The sequence below is a fragment of the Trypanosoma conorhini genome (assembly GCF_003719485.1).
Source record: "Trypanosoma conorhini strain 025E chromosome Unknown Tco_14.4_contig_00088, whole genome shotgun sequence".
Lineage (NCBI taxonomy): Eukaryota > Euglenozoa > Kinetoplastea > Trypanosomatida > Trypanosomatidae > Trypanosoma > Trypanosoma conorhini.
The window spans coordinates 28,777-42,734 of NW_021704175.1; the positions used below are offsets into that span (position 1 = coordinate 28,777).

The 13,958-nt window shown below is 51.9% G+C and overlaps 9 protein-coding genes across 9 annotated transcripts, besides 6 other annotated features; all 9 read right to left on the bottom strand.

The window, feature by feature from the left end:
* Positions 1–3: 3 nt before the first annotated feature.
* Positions 4–27: a microsatellite.
* A 213-nt stretch (positions 28–240) lies between these two features.
* On the bottom strand, positions 241–1,563 carry Tco025E_02298 (uncharacterized protein; the record flags this gene model as incomplete). The annotated part of the gene is made up of 1 exon (XM_029369226.1): positions 241–1,563. One exon carries the CDS (start codon positions 1,561–1,563, stop codon positions 241–243), a length of 1,323 nt encoding a protein of 440 aa, XP_029230675.1.
* Positions 1,564–2,076: 513 nt separating this feature from the next.
* On the bottom strand, positions 2,077–3,819 carry Tco025E_02299 (putative aldehyde dehydrogenase; the record flags this gene model as incomplete). The annotated part of the gene is made up of 1 exon (XM_029369227.1): positions 2,077–3,819. The coding sequence occupies one exon, from the start codon at positions 3,817–3,819 to the stop codon at positions 2,077–2,079; it is 1,743 nt and encodes a 580-aa protein (XP_029230676.1).
* Positions 3,820–3,925: 106 nt separating this feature from the next.
* Positions 3,926–3,955: a microsatellite.
* A 229-nt stretch (positions 3,956–4,184) lies between these two features.
* Positions 4,185–4,254: a microsatellite.
* Positions 4,255–4,681: 427 nt separating this feature from the next.
* On the bottom strand, positions 4,682–5,857 carry Tco025E_02300 (putative mitogen-activated protein kinase 5, putative,protein kinase; the record flags this gene model as incomplete). Its single annotated transcript, XM_029369228.1, has 1 exon — positions 4,682–5,857. The coding sequence occupies one exon, from the start codon at positions 5,855–5,857 to the stop codon at positions 4,682–4,684; it is 1,176 nt and encodes a 391-aa protein (XP_029230677.1).
* A 390-nt stretch (positions 5,858–6,247) lies between these two features.
* Positions 6,248–7,792, bottom strand: Tco025E_02301 (uncharacterized protein; the record flags this gene model as incomplete). The annotated part of the gene is made up of 1 exon (XM_029369229.1): positions 6,248–7,792. The coding sequence occupies one exon, from the start codon at positions 7,790–7,792 to the stop codon at positions 6,248–6,250; it is 1,545 nt and encodes a 514-aa protein (XP_029230678.1).
* A 262-nt stretch (positions 7,793–8,054) lies between these two features.
* Positions 8,055–8,089: a microsatellite.
* A 2-nt stretch (positions 8,090–8,091) lies between these two features.
* Positions 8,092–8,111: a microsatellite.
* A 144-nt stretch (positions 8,112–8,255) lies between these two features.
* Positions 8,256–8,831, bottom strand: Tco025E_02302 (uncharacterized protein; the record flags this gene model as incomplete). Its single annotated transcript, XM_029369230.1, has 1 exon — positions 8,256–8,831. One exon carries the CDS (start codon positions 8,829–8,831, stop codon positions 8,256–8,258), a length of 576 nt encoding a protein of 191 aa, XP_029230679.1.
* Positions 8,832–9,092: 261 nt separating this feature from the next.
* Tco025E_02303 (uncharacterized protein) lies at positions 9,093–9,830 on the bottom strand (the record flags this gene model as incomplete). Its single annotated transcript, XM_029369231.1, has 1 exon — positions 9,093–9,830. The coding sequence occupies one exon, from the start codon at positions 9,828–9,830 to the stop codon at positions 9,093–9,095; it is 738 nt and encodes a 245-aa protein (XP_029230680.1).
* A 448-nt stretch (positions 9,831–10,278) lies between these two features.
* Positions 10,279–11,220, bottom strand: Tco025E_02304 (uncharacterized protein; the record flags this gene model as incomplete). The annotated part of the gene is made up of 1 exon (XM_029369232.1): positions 10,279–11,220. One exon carries the CDS (start codon positions 11,218–11,220, stop codon positions 10,279–10,281), a length of 942 nt encoding a protein of 313 aa, XP_029230681.1.
* A 127-nt stretch (positions 11,221–11,347) lies between these two features.
* Positions 11,348–11,403: a sequence feature (A-rich).
* A 444-nt stretch (positions 11,404–11,847) lies between these two features.
* Positions 11,848–12,369, bottom strand: Tco025E_02305 (uncharacterized protein; the record flags this gene model as incomplete). The annotated part of the gene is made up of 1 exon (XM_029369233.1): positions 11,848–12,369. The coding sequence occupies one exon, from the start codon at positions 12,367–12,369 to the stop codon at positions 11,848–11,850; it is 522 nt and encodes a 173-aa protein (XP_029230682.1).
* Positions 12,370–12,817: 448 nt separating this feature from the next.
* Tco025E_02306 (uncharacterized protein) lies at positions 12,818–13,423 on the bottom strand (the record flags this gene model as incomplete). The annotated part of the gene is made up of 1 exon (XM_029369234.1): positions 12,818–13,423. The coding sequence occupies one exon, from the start codon at positions 13,421–13,423 to the stop codon at positions 12,818–12,820; it is 606 nt and encodes a 201-aa protein (XP_029230683.1).
* Between the last annotated feature and the right edge of the window lie 535 nt (positions 13,424–13,958).

Here is a 13,958-nt window from a genome sequence, read left to right on the forward strand (position 1 = left end):
ATATGTGTTTGTGTTTGTGTTTGTGTGGGAAGAGGAAGGAAAAAGACACCAATAAGTATTCGTGCGTTTCGCTTTTTCCCCCACACTCTTTGTCGTCGTTTGTATGTATGCTTCGCCATATTTCTCACACCCTTCCTTGTGACAACGTGTTGGGTGTATCTTCGCTGCAATCCACCTTTTTTTCCCCTTTGACCTCACGTAAGCCACTGCAAACATCATCCTCATATCCCGTCCAAGTTGTTATGCGGCTGCCTCCTCTGCGACTTTCTCGTCTTTCGTTGGATTCATCCGCTGCACCTCCTCCGCTGACAGCCGCGGCACTGCCAATCCACACCCCTCCTCCACGCGCTTCAGCACCAGCTCCGTACTAGCCTCGTACATGCTGCTGGTTTCGTCTACAAACTGACGCACTGAGCGAACAAGGGAGTCGTTAAGAAGATTTTCCTCCTCACTTATGGGCAGTCGCGCCCAGAAAGCATCCACGAGGACGCTGGCAGCCAGATCCTCCGCGGCGGGCGCGCCCATCAGAGGAAATAGGCGCATAAGTGGAATCACCACATCTCTTCGCCAGAGTTGACGTGCCAAATCAGGGGACGCATACATGTACTGCGACCGAAACTTGATGGCAGGAAAAAGTGTTTGCTGCTTGCAAACCGCAACGGCGAGTTCCTGCGGCATGATGGTTGCGTGAGCCGAAGTGTCTAAACCGCTGTACCGTGCCCAATACATGGAGATGCCTCGTAGGAAAGAGGAAGCTGTCGCAAACTTACGGTACACATGACCCCAGAGGGCGCGCTTGAAATAACTCTCCGTGCTCGCCTTGTTGATGCGCTCGCCGTAAAAACGAAAATACGTCGTCACATCACATGGGCGTAGTTTCTCAACACATCCGACTTTAACATAATCCGGTGCGACCATGCGGTTTAGCAGCTTGATCTCCTTCTTCTCTAAAGCCCCTTTGGCGTCGGAACCCAGTAACTTCTCCGTGAGGTGCTTCACCTTCGCCTCGACCATGCCACGCGGAAGATACGCCCGTGCCTTCATCTCAGCATCCTCAACCCCACACACGTCTTCCTCCACCAGTCGCATCATACACGTGTAGTCGTAAATCTCCAGAGGGAGGCTGGGGTCCAACTCGCGCCTGTTTGGGACGCTGGCCGCCTTCTTTGACGCCTGCAGCATGCCTACCTCGTAGTCCAGGCGTTCACCAATATCCGTATTACAGGCATGCAGACACTGCAGCATCGCTGGGTCGGTCATCTTTGGTGCCTTGCCTGTGTCCAGAAGCGTGAGCTGTTTGTCAATTGCCTCGTCAAAGAGCTGGCGTCTCACGTAGTACACGTGCGAGTAACGCAAGAGCAGCTCCAAATCACACGAGGCCAAGTCAATTTCAATAAATTCGTTCGCCTGCTCCTTCACGCGTTTGCGACTAGCGTACCATGCGTACACTGGCTGCAGTTGTCGCAAAAAGCGCTCCTCCAGGGCGAGTGTGGGGAGAGTTCCAAGGAAGACACGGAATGGCGTCAAAGCCAACTCCCCACAGAGGCCTGGGCAGATGGTCATTAACTTCTCTCACGCCAAGCCACAAACTTCGGTTAGAGTGAAGGAGTAAAAGAAGTCCTCGGTCAAAAACCTGTTGGCCAGCTTTGAAATAATTCAACATACACACGGAACAAATAGCGCCCCAACAAACAGCAAAGTCACGCGAAAGGAAGCAACGAAATGCCCAAACACACATGCAGATAAGTCTCTCTCCCACACACACACCTCCCCAGCAAAGAAAAAAAATAAGGGAAATGCAAAGACCCCATTTCTTCCGCTCGCCACACCTTCCATTTTTCTTTCTTTTATTTTTAGCCCTCACGTCAATGCAACGTTTGCTCTTTCGCTCTCTTTCTCTCTGGTTGCAGGTGGATAGGTATTACGCTACTATATCTTTTTTAGAATGTTTTCCCTTCTGACTTTTGTCGCCTATGTGTTCCCCACTCTTTTCCCGGTTTGTTCTCTTCCTTCCTCCCTATACATATATGCCTTCACACGCGTCTATCCATGCTTTCAGAAACAGGTAATATGGCGTTACTCCTTCTTGGGGGACGCAGGTTTAATAGAGAAGAGCTTAATGGCTGCCTTAATAGACGACGGCAGTTGCCCGTAGATAACTTGCGAGAGGAATTCCATGAAGGTAAAGGCAGCATCTGTGATTGGGTACTGTAGGATAGCCGGTATGGCTGTCTTCACGCCGGGAATGCGGTCTGTCGTTGAGGCCCGCACAATGCAGTTCCCACGAAGGCCTTCTCTGCCGGCAAAACGATCAAATCCACTGACTCCCACCCCGCCAAAGGGCAACGACTGACAAAGGTAGTTAATACCAAAATCATTGATGTTCGCCATGCCTGTCCTCAGTTGGTCCGCGATCCGTTTGGCACGCTTAACGTCCTCCGAAAAGACGCTCGAGCCCAGGCCATACTCGCAGGCGTTGACCATCTTCACCGCATCCTCGTCGGTTTTAAACCTCATCACGACAAGCACAGGCCCAAAGACCTCTTCCCGCGCAATCGGCATAGTGGGCGTGACGTTCGTGAGGATGGTCGGTGGGAAAAATCCATTGCAGGGCTTACCGCCGCAAACAAGCGTGGCACCCGCAGCAACGGTGTCGTCGATAAGTGAGCGAATTTTTTGTAGGGCGGCCTCTCCCATTGTCATGGCTCCCATGTCGTACAATCCCTGCGACGAGGGACCCTGCGTGAGTGTCTTGACGGTCCTCTCCAGCCTCTCGACCAGGCGGTCGTGGATGGACTCCTGCACAATGACACGTTCCAGTCCAACGCAATTTTGACCGCAGTTCTGGTAAGTGCCACGCAAAATGATAGGAACCACCTGCTCCAAGTCCACATCGTCACACACCACCGCAGGGTCCTTGCCGCCAAGCTCCAAGACAACAGGAGTAAGTGTCGCTGAGGCGTTGCGCATAACGAGTCTCCCAATTGTGGGGGAGCCAATAAATGTGAGCTTATCTACGGAGCTAACAAGCGTCTCCCCCGTTTCTGCAAACCCCGTGACAAAAGTCACGAGATCCGGAGACTGACCCAACCTTTTCAAGCCCTCCCTCACAATGGACTGATAGTATGCCGCGTAGTAGGAAGAATATTCAGACACCTTTCCCACAAATGCGTTGCCAGCAAATAGTGCGGAAATCATTGGTCCATAAATGTTGTGAAAGGGATAGTTCCACGACACAATGGCCCCAATAACACCAAATGGAACGTAATTCACGGCGGCGCGTTTGTGAAACGTCATGAGACCAACATCTCGTACTTCTTCAGCTAAAACCTCCTCCCCGTACGCCGCTGTCCAGCGAAGCTTCTCTAGTGTGGTGAGCATTTCCCCCAGCGAACCGTCCATCATCGTTTTTCCACACTCCACGCAGGCAGTTTCACAAATAAAGCGTTGGTGATCCAAGACGTAATCCATCAAACTGAAGAGCAACATCCGTCTCGTTGAAAAAGACGTCTTTGCCCAGGCCCTTTGGGCTTCTCGAGCCCGAGCGACCGCCGCGCGCACCTGGTCTGGGGTCGTAACGTTTACAAGGCCAATCGGTGCGTTCGTGCCCTTGTCATAGCACTGTATTGTGCCTGCGGGGCCTGATCGAGGAGTGAGGGGCTTCGTGGCTGGCGCCGCGTCAAACGTTGTCCGCGGCAAAGGCACCGTGATGGTCGGCGCCGAATACCGTTCCACCGTGTGGAGCAACACCGTCAGCAGAGAGCGCACGAGACCCAGCTTCCATTCCAACAATAGCAGCAGAAGAATCCCATAGAACATTTGCCCCAAAAGAGATGAATACAGTGAAAAGATGGGTGTGATGGTATTTGCTTATTTCTTTTCCTTCTTCGTCTTTTTATGTGGCCCCTCCTACCTTCTTTTTATTTGTGTCTGTGTGTGTGTGTGTGTGTGTGTGCGCGCGCGCCTATTGGAATTCCTTCAAGATTACCTCCCTGTTGATTTCGCGCAAAGAAGTACTTTGTTTGTTCGATAAAAACCTTTGAGCGCCATGCCCAGCAGCAGGGAGAGCACAGGGAGAAGGTCCGTTGTATCGCCACGAGGGGCGGTGCCATTTCGAGTTACCACAACACCAAACGTCATCCGCAGCAGCGAGTGCGCAAAGAAGAGAAGAAAGCGGTGAAAGGAACAGCAACCGCAGAGAACAACAACACCAACAACAACACCAACATCAACATCAAAGCACCGGCAACATCAGCCATCCCCACAAAATAGTAATTTGCTGATCATCGCCATGCGGTCCGTCATCTTCGCACTCACTGGACAAGAAGAAGAAGAGACAGATGGCGTGGAGCGAACGAAGTAAGAAAGGGGGACGAGCGTCGCCCAATGGATCCACGCCACAAGCCGCAACAAGTTCTGCAACGCGGTGCAGAACGCCAACAACCGCCGACAAATGGACTGGGGGCAGAAACGGACAATCCCACTCCTCCCACCCCGGTAAGAGAGGCAGCAACCAGCGAATATATGGTAATAATAATTCAAAGACAGTTCATGCGCTGTGAATGGCTGCATTGAACTTTCCTTTGTTTCTTATTGTTGCTGTCCATTCCATGCCTTTGTTTGCACCTCTTTTTTATTTTATTTTGGGGCGTGGTTGCTCCCCTGTGCGGCTTGCTTCTTCCTACGACAGTATGCATCCCTTCTTCATGGGATTCCCATCCTGGTAGCGGGCCACCTCCTCCCATATGGCGCGCCGCAGCTGCGCCTCGGATATCTCCGCGTGCAGGTCAAAGGAAACATCGGCCTTGGGTGGTCGAGTGCAGTGCGACACCCCCTCACCCCCAACGTGCGCGAAAAACGGGTGTTGCAGGGCCTGCATCGCCGTCAACCGCTTGCTCGGCTCGAAGGCGAGAAGCTTTGTCACCAAATCAACGCCCTCCGCCGTGAGGCCCTCCAACAAATCTGCGAGTGGCCTTTTACCCTTGTATTTTCTCTCAAGCTCGTTAAGGAATCCCAAGGCGGCTCGGCTGCCGCCCTCAACAAACCCCGTTCCTGTCATCGGAATGCTGGAAAGCACCAGCTGCATCTGGTGAACATAGTCACAGCCGCCAAAGAGTGGACGGCCTATCACGTACTCCGCAATGATACACCCCATGGCCCACATGTCGATGGGAAAACCATAGCGACACATTAGCAACAGCTCCGGAGGACGGTACCAACGAGTAACAACGTAGTCCGTGAGATCTAACGGTTCATCTAAGTCTAACAGACCTGCCCGAGCGAGCCCAAAGTCACACACCACCGCATTATCGCTGTCAGGTTTATCCCCAATTAAAATATTGCTTGGTTTAACATCACGATGAATGATACCCATGAAATGCATGTCAGCCAAACAACGCAGTATACGTACCATGATTCGCTGCAGCGTAACGATCGAGTTGCTTTTCACACGATGAATAACCGTGTGAAGGTCGGTATCGTAAAGGTCCGTCACTATGCACAACTCACGGAAGTCCGCCACACTTTCTCTCGGAGGCACAATCCGCAAGAGGTTTAATGTGTTGCGGCAGCCATTTTCTCGGAGGATACGTTGTATTACGATCTCCCGCCAGATGCGACGGCCATCCACGAGGTCATCAAAAAGGTGGCCGACGCGCTTGATAGCCACATTTCTAAACTCCGTATTGTCAAACGCCGCACACACAACCCCATACGCCCCATGTCCCACGACTGATGTCAACGTATAGCGTTCCTCCACCTCAAACAGCTGCCCACGCACGCGATACGTTTTCCACCCAAGCTGGGTAAACGCGAGCTGCAATAGGCTGGCTGAGGAGCCTTCCGTTGACCCCTGCATCGCTGGCCCTCGCCGGGGGCGGTAAATCTCACAATATATACAAATATATTTGTACCACCGTATATGTGTCTCCTCACCACCCTCTCTCTCCTCCTCCCTCGCTAAGAGTCTGTGTATTCAGCAGCGTGCCTTGCCGTCAGCCCCACCGCCAGAGGCAAAGACGGAGCGAAGAGGAGGTGGACTAGATGACAGAACGCAAAAGAAATAAACCAACCAACAACAACAACAGAGAGTGAAAAAAAAAGGAGAGGGGTGGAAGGTCCATCGGCTCGCATACCGACAATGTGTCCCAAGGGAAGGCCTAACAAGAACAGTAATACGCCTCAGCAACTCATGCAGAGCGATAGTATAAAAAGAGAAAGGTAAACAAGAAGCAACACGATGTTCGCCTCAAGGCGAATAACAGTTTTTGACAAGAGGCGGTGGTGAGAGCTTCCGCAGGCCTCTCCACGAGTCTGAGTGTCTCGCACGTCGCGGCGAGACACGCCGATGGCTTGCGGATGCACTGGCCAAAGAGATGGCCCTAATTTTTTTCAAAAGCTCGTCCAGCTCCAGCTCTTGGAGCAAACGCGTGGATTCAACCGCCTCCTTCACGACGTCCAGGCTAGAGCCTTGAGAGGTCACAACGGAGCGGAGTTGACGGCACTCCTCTGCAAGTATATCCCGTTCCTTCTCTCCCCGCTTCAACACCACCTGCCACTCCTTTTCTCGCTCATGAAATTCCATGACGTTCTGCAGACTCTCCTTCCTTAACGCCTCCCACCGCTGCTGCGCGCTACGCAACGCTGCCTGCGTCTCTGACAACTCCTGTCGGAGCCCATTTTTAACGTCCCCATATTTCTGAAGTCCAATTCCATCACGCAATTGTTCCAGTCTATTGTGGCGATCTATTTCTACCGGTTGCATCGACTTACTCGCCTCCAGCCGATTCCGGTCTATCTGGTCCCTCTGACTCTGAGGCACCTCGTCCTTTTCAGCGAGGCGGGACTCCAGCAGCGCGACTCGCGCCTCAGCCTCCTTCAGTTTCTCCCCGTTTGCCTCGGCCTGCTGCAGCGACTGTCGTAGACGTTCTATCTCACGTTGCATTGCCCCATTTTCCTTGGCGAAGCACTCCTCCCGCTCTCCCAGATAAACTTGCAGTTCTGCGTGTGCCGCTCGCAGCGCCGCGTTGTCCTCCACAAGACGCCTGTCCTCAGAAGCCGCCTCACCTCCCCGGGTTAACTGCCGCCAGCGTGCGGCGAGGCCTTGCGCCTCCCCATCTGAGAGGGCACGGGCCTGCAACACCGCCCCGAGATCCACTATCCCAGCGAGTGCGTCCTCCGAAATGTGGCAGCAGCCCTCCACGGCGTCCCGCACGGTAAGCGCCTCCCGCAGCACCGCAGCGGAGCGTTCCACAGAGACGAGACCGCCCTGCATGAGCCACACGTTGCACCATGCGGAGCCCAGCATGGAGGCAATAAGGGTTGTGGAGAGTTGCTTCACCACAACAAGGGCCATCGTTCGACTTCTAAACTTCAGCGCAACCAAGACGATACGCTGCATCCCACGCATCACCTCCATCACAGACCCCATCTCCTCCTGACCAACAATTTCGCACCGCACCGAGGCCTGGTCAGACGCAAAAAGCATACACTGCAAGGGCACAGCATCCTCTCCATGCTGCTGGTACGTAAGTTCGTAAAGGAGCCCCATCAAAATTTCTCTGGAGTCCTCGGTACCAACAAGAATATTCATCTGATGAGAGAATGCGGGAGCGGAACGGACGCGCGCGGCGATGGCGCTCACTACACGACGGGGAGTAGCATGGCTCAGCACCTGATCTACACGACGCGTGAGACTCTCCAATGCGAGACTCGCCTGCTCTTCAAGCAGAGAATTCGCCCCACCCCCCGACGCTGGTGGAGCGGTGCACAGGATGATGTCGAGGCGGCCCATCCTACACAGCACAAGGGACGGAAAGGCTAGTGGGGGCGGCCAGAAGGGCAACCCAGAGAAATGATAAAAAGTAACGGAGGGTGAAAGACCACAGACAGCAAGGAGGCAGCCGCCTTAACAGTGCATGTGGGCACAAGCCAGCAGGTGTCGGTGCTACTGCCATGGGGTAAAGCAAAAAAAAAAATGAAACAAAGGAGTGGGAGCCCACAGACTTCTCTTTTTATTTTGCCTTCACCCGTTACCTTGGGCATATAGTCCCATTCACAACACAGCAGCTGACACGCACACACACACACAGTTATATATATATATATATATAGCCACGCTCACAAAAGAGAGGAGCCAAGGCCAACGCAGAGGCATACAGAGACGCAGCCAAAAGAAAAACCAGAAAATCTCCCCTAAAAAAAAAATCACACAGACACACACACAATGAAGTAAAGAAAGAAAAAGCCAGTGCCAGTCATTGACGCCTTCTATTTTTTACTTCCCTTCCAATGAATTCCGGCCGCGACACCAGAAACGCTGACCAGAAAGCCGACCTCAAGGCCCCTCGCAAGGCCTGCCTGAAGGGGCGTGACTGTAAACCCTCCCGCGCCGCAGAGGCAAGCAAGCGCAAGGAAAGTTCTGGGTATATAGTCGGATCCTCAATGATCTCCTTCCCAGTTTCTTTCGACATGCTGATAAGCTCATCCGCAACCCACTGGTCGCAGATGATTTCTTTCACAACAAACTTACGCAGCGTGGCGACAGTTTCCTTGTTGGTAGTGAATTCCGCCTTGAAATGTGATTTAAGAACCCCCACCGTGTCTGGATGCAAAGCCACGTCCTTCACAAAACGGCGAAGCAGCTTCAGCGACTCTTCGTCGCGAAAAAGGACGGTGTTCACCACTTCACTAGAAAGTGCCACTGCAGATAGGCGAATAAGCTCCTTGTTGCGCTCAGGTGATGGCCGATGTACCCAGGGACGGTTGTAGACTATGGCCCCCGCTCCGCACAGCCCAACAGCCGCTACGGAAGTCCGAAGGAAGTGAGGCATGACATGAGTCTTGCTATTTCCAGTTTACTTACTTCAAGCCCCCCCAGTGCTCATCCAAGAGGGAGAATAAATAATGATCAAACACACGCGCACAGAAAAATAGGAAACAATAATAGTAGCTGTAGCCATGCATGAAGTTTCCATCCATCTCTCAAATGAAGAGTACTCGTCTCATCGTGAAACCCCCTTCCCCCTCCCCCCGCCGCTTTATTATTTCTCCCAATTATTCTGACACAACTGAAGCCAACAGGCGACACACCGCTAATCATCAAGGGCCCTAGACATTGCCCCCAAGGCACCCATGCTAAATCGCTGGAACTCCGCAGGGTTGGATTCCCCGCTTGTAAACACAGCACCGTCGGCGTCCGTCCCATAATAGGAGACCCATACCGTCGTCTGTGCCTTCTTCAACGCATCTCCCGCCAAACATTTGGCGCAATTCTTCTTCCCGGGCAACCCGACACAGACGCTCCCAGAGTCGTAAGGACAGTAACCGCGACTGTCACACGTGGGCTCAAAACCTGAACTTGTTGGATATGACGTGTTACTCCCGTAGGTGTATCGACCCCGGGTCATGGAGAAGCGCAGAATGATAAAGTTGACAACGGCCCGCTCACCGTTGCCGCACGCATCGGATGTCTCAGCGAAGAGCACCGCGTTGGAAAGGTCCTCCGTTTGGTTTCCTGCAGATCCCTGGCCGTAGATGGACATCCAGGCGAATTCTCCCGCACGAAGACTCGAGAGCAGTGAACCTGTGCCGGTGAGATTAAACGCCTGAAGCTCATCCACAACGGGACAAAACCCAAACGCGATCATCGCAGAAGGGTGAGAAAGCCGCACCCCATAGCGGAGGTCCATTCGCTTACCAACAGCGCAGCGCCGCTCCACCCCCCACGGTTGGCAAGCCGAACCCGAGGTGCATGCGCTGCCCTGTGCACCAGCCGAAGCAATTAGGCAGGCGACTACCGCCAGAAAGGCCGCAGAAAAAGCGTTGGCCATCCCGCAACCTGCCTATATATAAAAAAAAAACAGCCACAACAACGGAGGGGCCAAAAAAAAGAAAAAGTCTGAATGAACAGATCGCGAGACCTGGTATGGGAGGGAGGCGGCGAGGCCACAAAATCGGCGAAACAGCAGCAGGTTTGGTATCAGCAAGCACGAAGTATTGTAAAGCGACTTCGTAGAAAACGCAGGAACACTAGCCCTGTTGTATATACTACGCCGACAAAACGGCAAGCACAAAACTACAGCAAAAAAAAGTGAAGGAAAGGGAGCGGGGTGAAGGGGAAGCCATACAAGAAGATCACACCCCTTTCCCCTATTATATATATTTTTTGTTGTTTTTCCCTCCTTAACCATCTCCTCTCCTTCTTTTTCTTCTTTGTGCAATTGCAGGCAAAACTCAGTAACTAGCGCCATCTTCTTCAGCTGTCCCGCTACCGTGCGACTACCAGCCCAGCTTCAGGCTGTCGAGTGCCTTCTTAAGTTCCATAAACAACCGATTCCCAGCAAACTGTCTATAGTTCAGCGGGTTCAGTCCACCGCTCCGCATTGGGCGACCATGTGCATCGGTTCCATAGTATGAGGCCCACACAGCAAGATGCTGATGCGTAACGTCCAAAGGGGATTCGTAACATTTTGCACAATTTTTGTTTCCAACTTTATCCCCAATGCAGACACTAGACGAATCAAAAAGACATTCGTCATTCCCATTGCACGTCGGGCGGAATCCAACCATTGCCGGCTGCACCACAACCTCATCCTCTTGCATGGCAGTTTCCTTAGCAGCCCCGGAGGCACGGCTTGTAGCATTGTCTGTAGCATTCGGTGGCGAGGCCATCCTAGCGCCAATGTAGTTAAATAACCCCCGGTGCAGGCCGATGTCCAGAAGCAAGGTATGAACGAGTGCCACGGAGCGGGGGGAGCCGCACACGGAATTCCCACTTTCCGCCACCATAACAATCCCTGTGGAGAGGCCTTCCTGGGGAAACAATGTACTGTTTGACATCCCAAATCCATACACGGAGAGATACTTCCGACCAATGTTGTGTGAAAGAGCAAAATAAGTACCGGTGGCGTTGAGCGTCGTCACGGCAGAAGCCAAGAAGAGCGTGAACACATCAAGTTCGTCAACCACGGGGCAGAAACCATAGACTGCAGTTACCGGTTTCCCACCTGCCGCAGCACGCCTCTCCGCCGCAACATCCAACATGAAACGAAGGTTCAGCCGCTTTCCACGCACGCATGGCACCTGCACCTTATCCTCCACACCCCCACTCGCCCAGGGGTAGCACGCCTTCGCGGTCCCACAGTCAATGTCACCCTCCACCGCCTCAACGGTGCCTGCGAGACACACCAACGCAACAACAACAAAAACACGGAAAATCATAGCGTACTAACCGGCCTCACTTTCTTTTTCTTCCAAGTCCCAAAGGATGAAGTCTCCCAGAAGACATCAAAAAGGCAACACATCAAAAGAGGGCTTAATCTACAGAGAAACAATTTTTTTTAAAAGAAAACAATAACAAAACAAAAGCATAATACCAAGAAAAAGAAACATAAAAGAAACAGACGATGGGGTATGCTCTGCAGCAGTTCCCCGCCTCTTAAAACTCTCGCGCTCCTCCCACTTTGACGCAGTCGCCTGCCTCCTGCAGAATGCCTTAAAATTCACTCAAGGAGATGTCAAACTGTGGAATTGGCATGGCACACACTTCAGCGGTGCCCCGGATCGCGGGAAAACCGATAAAAGACGTAGAGAGACGCCCGAAGCACGCCAATATCATCTCACCACCACCAAACACTCCAAAACGAGGTAACAATTGCCCAAGACGCTACTCTTGAAACTAAACGAAGTTGTGACTTGTAAACAGATCTGCAGGGTTTCGCTGGGCGACCTCACGCTATCCCAAAACGTACCGCACCGTATTCCGGAACGGCGGAATGCGAGACTCAAGCGTCCTCAAGTTGAAAGCATTCTTATGTCCTCATATCATGAATCTAATGTTATTGAGGATCACATTGCCCTAACGCCTCCTCTCCCCCCCCCCCCCACGTTAGTAGCACAGAACGCACAGGTGAGCTTCTTCACCAGTGCGCGCCCGTTCCATTGCAGCTTGGCACAATAGCGCATTTGCCACTTGATATATCGTTGAACGCCGATCCCCCTTTGAAAACTCGACGATGCCGTTGAGGAATTATTGTCTGCGCCGCCGAATTCTTCGCGGGGAAAGTGCCCGACAAGGGCACATTGTGCGCTATACGAGGGAGTTTGCTGCGTCGGATCCGGCGAGCTGCGTCCGGAGGACGCACACTTGGGACAGGACGCAGCAAACGCAGAGCCTTGGCCGGGGTTCAAAACACTGGCGTTGGAGGAAGGAATTCGCCGGGCATCCCTCAGTAATGGCTTTCCTGTGCGATACCTTCCCATCGCCAAGAGCGCAGAAGCACAGCAGGGGCAAAAAAAAAAAAGGAGGGGGGGGAAACAAAACGCCAGGGTCAGGGCAGACGACAAGAAAAGTGCAACACGGCCAAACATGCGACAACGGAAGAACAACTCGACAATGTAGACAGCAACAACAACGTAAAAACAACAACGCAAAAATACACATTCACGCACAACGCCTTTTCAAGAAAGGTCGGACAGGATCAAACGTATATATCCATAAATATATATAGCGGAGCAAGGGCACTCTCCCCCAATGAGCCCATTCCCCAAAAAAAGCAAATATCTCAGACGCTTCTACGCAATAGTCAAAACTAAAAAAAAAATACCTTTCCTTACTGGTCATCCAAGCACTCGCAGAAGGAGCCTCGAATTCAACCCACATCCCCACACTACATACCGCTAATCCCAAAAAAAAAAATAACTCACCTTGCCTCTTTTTTTCTTTTGTTGTCGCTGTAGCTGTGATTCCCTCCTATTGCACACAAAAAACAGTCCGCTTGCGCAATCGCGCCTAGTGACTCCCTATTCCATACCTTCCCTAATGTAAAGCCCCACCACTACCCTCCTCCTTGGACTCTGCGTACGCTGGGTGAACCTCATATTTATGATGCGGGTGCTTCCATCGATATCGTTCAGGATCAAAAACGGAACGGTACACGTGCGGATCAGGCTCTTTACCGTCTTGAAAGGGCCTGTCACGCAAAACGCCCCCAATGTCACGTATAGGCTGCATCAAATCACTCACAGACTCTGGTGTGGTCGAAATTTTATGCTCCTCACTCTGCCAGTCGTCGTCTTTGTCCTCCTTGGTGGACATATTGATAAACTTCAGTCGGCACCACTTGCAGGAGACAACAACACCCGGAGGGCACTTGATAAAGATTTTCGGATGCTGCAGGATAAAGTGGGAGTGACCCTGGCACCAGATGCGTTCGCGATACACAGGAACAGGAGGAATCTCACAAACAATACCGCCTCGATTGTACCAATTCAACTGAGGGGTGCGGCGCCCAGGCCCCAAAATGCCGGGATGAAGAGACGCCAACTCGTGCACGTGAGTATTCCAGCCATACTTGGGGTCTTTGGGATGCGTAAACACTAGTTGCTTCTGGTTCGTCACACGGCTAGCGTACTCTAAAGGCATATACACGGGCGGACTATAAAACCCCGTATTGTTCGAAAAAGTCCAAAGACAGACAACACTACGACGCATCCTAAAAAAAAAATCAAAAACGAAAAAACTAATACCCAACACACCAAATAAACGGAAACCCTAAGAAAAAAAACATATATATATAAAAGAGAAGCAGAGATCAAGAAATAAACAAAAAAAAAAGAGCACACAGAAAAAAAAAGCACACACGCACAAGGGTAGAAAATCTCCCGCCACGAGTTACCTCAAACCTCATTACCAGCAGACAATAATATATCCCTACAAACCCTTATTCACCGGATGCTGCAACATCACATCGCCCAGCTTTATACAATAAAATTACCGGTTGAATTCAGAAAAAAAAAACATCGTCCTAAATAGTTGTTCGAATTCCACTCCTCTTTTGAAAGAAAGAAAAACATTTTTATTTTATTTTATTCCTTTTCTGCAACTTTTATTTGCCGTGGGCCCCGCGTCGATTAGGCTGGGGCAGCGCCTGCACAGGAACTCGCGCGACACGCATTGT